We start from the raw sequence: 8,765 nt of genomic DNA on the forward strand, positions 1-8,765 counted from the left end.
CTTAATTCATATTTGATCAGCGCTGTCTAGTTTGACAGTTTGATCGGAGTTTGCGAGTTTCGCGAGCAGTGATTGACAGCTGATTAGAGACTGCTCGGCTCTGATTGGTTGTTTTCCTTCGGGCGTGGGGAAATCTTGCAAATGCCATTAGGAGCACTAAAAAGAGGCAGACAAACATGTTTTTTTCCACAGATCATCTGTTTCATACACGACTGTCATGATATAGTGACAGTTTTATAAAAAATAACCTTTTATCACATTTGCTCAAAGTTACCAACTGCAGCTTTAACAGCCAGGATTAAATTAACACCACTGTACTAAAGTTACTCGTATACAGAGCAGAATATAGTGGGCCGGGACAGACAGGACAGAGCCTCCACCAAATAATGTTTACATTCACAGTAATTTATTTTGTAGCTATTGTAAACAATATAAGATCACAAATATTGACAAAATTTCCAAGAAGGATGTCTCACACATTTAAGAGTATAAATATTAAAGTTCAGTGTGGGAGAAACAGCAACTTATTATTTATTTTATTTCTAATGTAAAAGAGGAAAAAGTGAACATTATGCACAACATGGTAATTCTCTTACTGACACAAACACACGTCCGTTCACACACAATCATACACTTAGAAAGAACTAAAAACATCCCATTGTTCCATCTGAAAAGGCCAACGGTTCCCTCTCTCTCTCTCTTTGTCTCAGCAGCAGGTCCACAGCTCTTTCTCTGGTCTTTTCTTGTTCAGGACTTTGAAGGACCCGTGCATCGAGGCGTTTGCTACTAAAGGTATCTTCTGTCTCTTCAGTTTGGCACCAAGAGCAAAAACGATGTCCTCCACATTATCCTGCTGAAACGGCACCTCCCCATCACCTCCTCGACTGTTCCCCCATTTGTTTGGCGAGTTCTTGGCAGACGTCTCAAAAGACGGCATGCCGTGGGCTTTGGCGAAGCTCGTCGCCCGCTCCTGGCTCACCTGGCCGTCAGTCCCGGAGGGGTCACGGAGGTCACTCTTATTACCCACCAGGAACCTGGGAGGAGTAAGTAAGTAAGTAAGTAAGTAAGTAAAGCTCTATTTATATAGCACCTTTTAAAACACACCGTTACAAAGTGCTTCACACACAAATGAAACATCAAACAATGATGAAAACAAGGAAAAATTACAATATGAAACACAGAAACAATGAGAAAGAGATCACACAAAAACAGACAAACACACATGTGGATGAGGCCTATAGTAAAGCTTGCCTATAGAGATGGGTTTTTAGAAGCCGCTTAAAACAGTCCAGAGATTCAGCAGCTCTAATAGATTGTGGGAGGTGAATCCAGAGAGTTGGGGCTAAGACAGAAAAAGCCCGATCACCTTTTGTTTTGCAGTTTGAGCGGGGGATGGATAAAAGGCCGAGATTAGAGGATCAAAGTGTTCGACAGGTCTAACATGGAACTAAGAGATCAGAAATGTAACTGGGGGTGAGGTCATGCAGTGCCTTAAATGTAATTAGCAAGATCTTAAAGTTGATTTTGAATTTTACAGGGAGCCAATGGAGGGATGCCAGAACAGGGGTGATGTGAGACCGACGGCTAGTTCTGGTTAATAACCTGGCCGCTGCATTTTGAACCACCTGAAGGCGATTTAAAGCAGATTGACTGAGGTAGGTGTAGAGGGAATTACAATAGTCTAGACGGGAGAATATGAAAATGTGAATTAATAGTTCAAGATCCGTTGAGGACAAGATGCATCTGATTTTTGCAATGTTTCTTAGCTGGAGAAAACAGGTCTGGACAAGTTTAGTGACGTGATGGTCAAAGAGGCAGCACCTCTTTTCACCCTCTGTCTGAGCTCCGAACTCTTCGGACTCCGCTCTAGCTCCACTTTAACTAACTTTGTTTGAGGGCGTACCAAACTAGCCACTAGGCAGGTACTATGCAAATGTGTTACTTGGTGACATCACCATGTTACGGAAGAAAAGGCAGGACTTCAAGCAAGGCGTTTCAGGCAGTTCAGGAGCAGTGTTTCTCTGGGGGAGAGTAACTCCCTTTGACCTGGACTTTGAGGCTTTCCAAACATTTTACATGCACAAAAAAACGATATAACACACTAAAGGAAAGGGAAAACGCATGACATTACCTGGGGATATCCTGGCCGAGGGAGTTCTGCCTGCACTCTTCTACCCAGGAAGTCAGGCCTCTGAAGCTGGCAGGGCAGTTGACATCATAAATGAAGAGCACAGCGTGGACGTTGCGATAGTAGTGTTGCACCATGGACTTACGGAAACGCTCCTGACCTGCTGTGTCCCACAGCTGGAGCTGGTGGCGAGGAGGAGGAGGACGAGGTGGTAGGGGCAAAAAACGTGACAAAGAGGAAATTCATGAGAAGGAAGGCACAGAGAGGAAAATATATCATGTGTTGAAATACCCTAAAACAGGCAGTGCATGCAGTGAATCATCACTGAGAGGGAACAAAGAAAAGGAATAAACAAGTTGATCTGATCATTCGAAAGAAAGTCAGATCTCTCTGCTAGGCTTTGTCATAATCTCCTTGAATAAGATAAATCAAGTGCTAGATGTCAGTTCAAATCAATGATAAACCATGCAACTCACTCTTAAAATAACTGATTCCTTTGAGACAACATAAACATACAAAATACAACAACAAGTATATTTGATTACGAGATCTACGCTTTGAAAGGACTTTGCATAAAAGCCTTTAAACAGATTTGAAAGGAAACTGCTGAGTCATTCGTCAGTCTCTGAAGACCTGAAGAACCTGCAACCAACTTTGACTTTGCTTATGAGGACTTGTGACCTGATTTGGACTTGAGTATTGACTTGATTGACTTGAGACCTGATTTGAACTGAGACTTGACTTGCGTGTCTTGGACTTGCCCCAGAAGTTGTTAACGCGTTAACACAATATGTTTTAACGCCACCAATCACTTTTACACATTAACGCAATCGATATTTCGGAGGTTGTAGCAGGCTCAGTTTTAAAGCTAGAGTGAAGATGCTGATGTCCTATGAAACTAAATAACCTAAGGAATCCATTGGTACCAACCATGTCATACTAGCTTCTCGAGAAGGAGGGTAAATAACGCTCCAAACATGCTATATTTTGGTGAGGAAAAACTGGCATGGCCATTTTCATTCACATATATTGACGTCAGAGGTCAAGGGACCCCCTTGACCTCTGACGTCAATATATGTGAATGAAAATGGGTTCTATGGGTACCCACGAGTCTCCCCTTTACAGACATGCCCACTTTATGATAATCACATGCAGTTTGGGGCAAGTCATAGTCAAGTCAGCACACTGACACACTGACAATAGACACAGGATTTGTCTCATTCCATAATCAATTTAAAGGGGAGATATCATCTGGAGTGCCTACCAACCCTCAAACTGTCAAATAAGACAAACCAGAGAGTTTTTGTGGGCTGACTAGATCAGAAAACATGTGATTAAACAAGCCATTCAGAAATGGCTCCCCTTCCTATGTCACATCTAGGCCTATTGAAAGGGGCTGGGTCACGCGTCATCAACGCGTCATATTTTTGGGGTACAACACAACAGCTTGAGAACTACCTTAGCAAAGGTGCACCATATTTTTCTCTCAAGCCAATCAGAGCAGACTGGGCTTTTTCGGGAGGGGTGCTTAAAGAGACAGGAGCGAGAAAATGGAGCGTTTCAGACAGAGGCTGAATACAGGTTAATTCAGACAGACTGTTTTTGAACATTAAAGTATGTAAACATGTTCTAGTAGAAACCCAAAATACAAATATGAACCTGGAAATGAGCATGATATATCCACTTTAATGTACTGGGAACAAAGCTAGAAGCCTCCTCTACCCTATAAACAAATCCCCAGTCACCATTGACAGACACTTCCTCTGTCATGTGGTTGTTTCAAAACACTCAGGAAACAGCACAATCCACGCAACACCCACAGTCTGTATATAGAATCATCGAATAAACACAGTTCCTCACATGCGTTTACAAGATGGGGTTCAAATTAAACGTAAGGATCAAAAATCAGACGGCTTTACGAAGCTGTTGATGTAACAGCTATCATGCCCCTAGGATCACGCATGCAATCTTCACAGTGATTTACAGGCTGCATTAGTTCTGCAAACACAAGCCGCTCTGCTGATTTTCATCCAGCCTGAGAATTCTCCGTCATTCAATTCTGGGACGAAATAACTCAGCAGACACACTGCAGTGTAGTACATTACTAAAGAGCCATAGAAACGCAGTATAAAAACACGATAAAGTCACTGTTAAAAAGCACAGACACTCTCAAATAACCTGCAGGAGTCTAACAGGAATATTACATCCTCTTTTACACATGGAGTCCCTTGCGGTTTACATGTTTGTCCAGGCTGATTCGACAGTTGCGTTGAGCCCATGAAGAGCCAGCCCAGTGGGACACTAGTTTTTGTGAAATAGTCACAAAATTTGATGTATTGATTCGTGTACATTCATGATGGTCAGCACAAAATCAATTCTGATGTAATCCACGTAACTGTGTATAAAGGAAGTATAAAGAGTGGCGAACGTCGTGAAGGGAGGGGGTCAGGGTGGACTTGTGGGTAAAAAAAAAAGGGACTTACCCAGGAGACTGGTGTTCGTGTCCTGTGTGAAACCAAGTCGTAACGAAGTCATTTTATTTTGAAAAGACTGGAGTGGACATGAGTCCCGTGTTGCTGGACATTTGCGGGAAAACATGCGAAAGATATGTTGTTGAAAGTTGTGCTGAGGTTCATGAAAAAAAGGAATATTCGTGTGTATGTACACGAATCAAATAGATCAACTTTTGCGACTATTTCAAGAACTGCTGTGAGACTGTGTTGCAGCAGCACTGAATTCATTGTGGAGTCAGTTTATTTACATTTTAAAACAAAACAACGGGTTATAATATGTGTTTGGCACAGTCCTGCACACAGTTAGTCTGTTCATTTGTCCACTGTTTCATTCTTTTGTTTTCAGGGGCGACACACCGGGTGAATAGGGTAAAAAGAATTAACTAATATATATCCACATAGAACCTCCCAGTTGATTACTTACATGAAGACATATTTTTTGTATTACAAGTTTTCTGATAATTTAAGTCTTAATATGCAAAAGAGTCATTATCTTAATAAATATGTGCTAATTTTCATACATTTCCAGAACAGAAATCTGAACATTTGATAAAGCCAGGCTCAAAACACTTCTTTCATTTTGTCGACAAATTAGAGTCAAAGGTTTTTACAGAGGGCCGTTGTTTGTGTTTTAACAACGTTTCAGTTATGAGTTATTGTTCCAGTAAGTTTGAATCTGTCAATATCTTTCCAACTTTACCGAAATATATCATCTAGGGGGCTGCGTACATCAGCAATGTGGACTGTCAGGAATGATTAGAGGAAGTGCACTATGCAGTAACTTGAGGGCACAAATTAATAAAACATTTCTCCTAGGGATGTAGGGGGGCTCCATAGATATCTCTTTATAACGCTCCAGAAAATAATGTCAACAGCCCAAAAAAAAAACATTTTCTCCATGTTTTTATGAATATATGTTGTATAAAACAAACCCCTCTTCAGAATATGGATAGGAATGAAACTGGGAAGTTTGGCGTATGTAAGTGCTACTGAAGTGGAGATTTCTGGCTCAGAGTCTGGGAAAAAAATCATTTTGAGAAAACGGCCTTTAGAGATATGGATTGTAAAATTCTAAACTAATAGATATCACCATGAAACTTCCCCAGTTGATTACTCACATTAAAGGATCAGTGTGTAACATTTCAGGGGATCTATTAGCAGAAATGGAATATAATATTCATAACTGTTTTCATTAGTGTGTAATCACCTGAAACTAAGACGTGTTTTCATTAGCTTAGAATGAGCCCTACATATCTACGTAGTGAGCAGCTCCGCCATTTTTCTACAGTAGCCAAGAACGGACAAACCAAACTCTGGCTCTAGAGAGCCTTTCACGTTTTTAACGTTACCTGAGAGCCACCGTAGTTCTCCAACACGCTTGTGAAACTGCATTAAAGTGAGCCGCAGAGTGCAAAACCGTGGTGCCGCCAGCAGCTGTCTGACGTCCATTGTGACGGTGACGCTGTTACCGCGGTTTTGCACTCGGCGGCTCACATTACTGCAGTCTTAGAAGGGGGGAGTGAGCGGAGGGGTACTCAGTTGGTTGCAATCTGCAACCACACCACTAGACAAAATCCAACACAATGTACCTTTAAGACAAGTATTTTTTTATATTAAAACTTTTTGGAAATGTTATGTTTAAATATACAAATGAGGCATTATCTAATACTACCCTCTGGTGACTTTAGTGGGTCCTAATTTAGATCATTTTAGAAATCTACAGACACAAATAGACAAAGTAGTAAAATAAACACCTAGATGTGTATTTTGGATGTTTTATTTCCACAAGTCTGATAGAAGACATGTTATGGAAGCAAAATAACCCAAAACTTCAAAATTGTCTCCCCTTAACTGATGCATAGTACATGTCACCTTAATGTTACCTTGATTCTCTCTCCGTGGATGTCCAGCTGCCTCTCGCGGAAGTCCACCCCGATGGTGGCCTCCACCCTGCGGGGGAAGTCTCCGGAGCAGAGCCGGTGAGTGAGACAAGTCTTCCCCACCCCGGAGTTTCCGATCACCAGCACCTTAAAGGTCCGACATCGAGTCAACAGTGAGGACACACTACCCAGAGAGCTGGAGAACTCCAGAGATGACTCCATGCAGCCGAATAGTTCACAGGAAATTCACTAGAAAACTAATTAAAGCGCACAAAACGCGCTGCGCGTCCAAACGTTGCGTCCTGTAGAAGAGAGGTTGCTGGAGATGCAGCTTGACCAGGTCTGAACTAGATAGAGCTAGTAGTAGGAGGACTTCTGGGGGGAAAACACTTTCTTTAAGGTGTTTTATTAGTGAAACCTTTCCGCCCAAACGCTCCTTGAGAACTGTTCACACTCAGCAGCGTGGATGAGAGGAGGAGAAGGAGGAGGAGATCTGACAGCATGGTGATGATGATTGGGTGTCTGAGGGTGGAGGGTTGATCAAATGACGAGCAGGCATCAGAAAACCTTTTGATATGTAAAAATTAAAATATTTAAATGTATGTTATACCTGCCAGAGAATGCACCAGCACAGAAAGTTGCGCACAGCCTTTCAGTTCATATTATTCTAGCTATTAGTTAGAAACTAGAGCTGTCAATGGATTAAAATGATTAATCACGATTAATCGCACTTTTTTCTGTTCAAAATGTACCTTAAAGGTAATTTGTCAAGTATTTACTACTCTTATCAACGTGGGAGTGGACAAATATGCTTCCTTTATGCAAATGTATGTATAAATGTATTGTTAGAAATCAATTAACAACACAAAACAATGACAAATGTTGTCCAGAAACACTCACAGGTACTGCAGTTAACATAAAAATATGTTCAAATCATTACATGGCAAACTGCAACCCAACAGGCAACAACAGCGGTCAGTGTGTCGACTTGACTTTGACTGAAAAACTGCATGGTTTTTGCCCCAAACTGCATGTGATTATCATAAAGTGGGCATATCTGTAAAGGGGAGACTCGTGGGTACCCATAAAACCCATTTTCATTCACATATCTTGAGGTCAGAGGTCAAGGGACCCCTTTGAACATGGCCATGCCAGTTTTACCTCGCCAAAATTCAGCCTAAGTTTGGAGCGTTATTTAGCCTCCTTCGCTACAAACTAGTATGACATGATTAGTGCCGATGGATTCCTTATGTTCTAGTTTCACATGATGCCAATATCTTCACTCTAGCTTTGATCTTGCTACAACCTAAAAATCGCAAGTCGCATAAATGCGTTAAAGAAGTTAGTGGCATTAAAATCAGTTTGCGTTAACTTTGACAGCCTAATTAGAAACCCTTTCATTATTGTGGAGCAGAGATTTCCCACTTACCCGCTGAACTAAACCGCTGGTCACTGGCTCACAAATACTTTATTACAAATAACATTAGAGGTTTCCTTTAAAATTAGACACAACTTTTACCCTGCATAACATTTTCTCAAGAAATGTAAAACTAATTTAGATATAAATTGTACTTTTTGCACAGCTCAACCTGAACCCGTGCCCTTTGTCGTGTGTCTTTTCTCTCAGTCTAGTAGCCTACCTACTAGGCCTGATCAAAGAAATTCTTAGTTGACTAACACTCGTACGACTAATCAATTATTGATTTAATCAATTAGTTGATTTAATCAATTAGTTGATTTAATCAACTAGTTGATTAAATCAACAGATCTGTGAAACTGACTTTCTCCACAAAAAATCACACAAAAGCACCTCTTTAAATCTTGTGTTTACCAGAAATGTGCTCATAAGTTTCTTGGAAATAAGTCATTCAGCACGAAAAAAGCATAAAAATATGACTAATCGACTCGACTGAAGAAATCTTAGCCGACTAAGACCAAAAGGACTGATTAGTCGACTAATCAGCTAAGAGGGGGCAGCCCAAGTACCCACTCTAAAAAAATATGGAAAGATGTTTCCAAATTTAGTATTAACATCTTGTACAAAGACTGCATTGTTTAATGAACATGTTATATTCGGATTCTTTACGACAGAACATTTGAGAAAAATGCATATATCATAAATCTATTGATTACTCAAAACAAATTCTATATAGATACATTAACAAGCCAGAGGCCCCTTTTTCCTGTTTTTGAACTGTATATATAAACTATTCAATCTTGTATAAAAAAGGACATAAAACTGAG

The 8,765-nt window shown here is 40.7% G+C and overlaps 1 protein-coding gene across 1 annotated transcript; it reads right to left on the minus strand.

Moving 5' to 3' along the window:
• Positions 1-229: 229 nt before the first annotated feature.
• On the minus strand, positions 230-7,046 carry LOC119484583 (ras-related protein Rab-33B-like). The gene is made up of 3 exons (XM_037763482.1): positions 6,525-7,046; positions 2,132-2,310; positions 230-1,034 (listed from the first exon to the last, which is right to left on the minus strand). The coding sequence occupies exons 1-3, from the start codon at positions 6,741-6,743 to the stop codon at positions 707-709; spliced, it is 726 nt and encodes a 241-aa protein (XP_037619410.1). The 5' UTR covers positions 6,744-7,046; the 3' UTR covers positions 230-706.
• Positions 7,047-8,765: the final 1,719 nt, after the last annotated feature.

This window comes from Sebastes umbrosus, chromosome 3 (assembly GCF_015220745.1).
Source record: "Sebastes umbrosus isolate fSebUmb1 chromosome 3, fSebUmb1.pri, whole genome shotgun sequence".
Classification (NCBI taxonomy): domain Eukaryota; kingdom Metazoa; phylum Chordata; class Actinopteri; order Perciformes; family Sebastidae; genus Sebastes; species Sebastes umbrosus.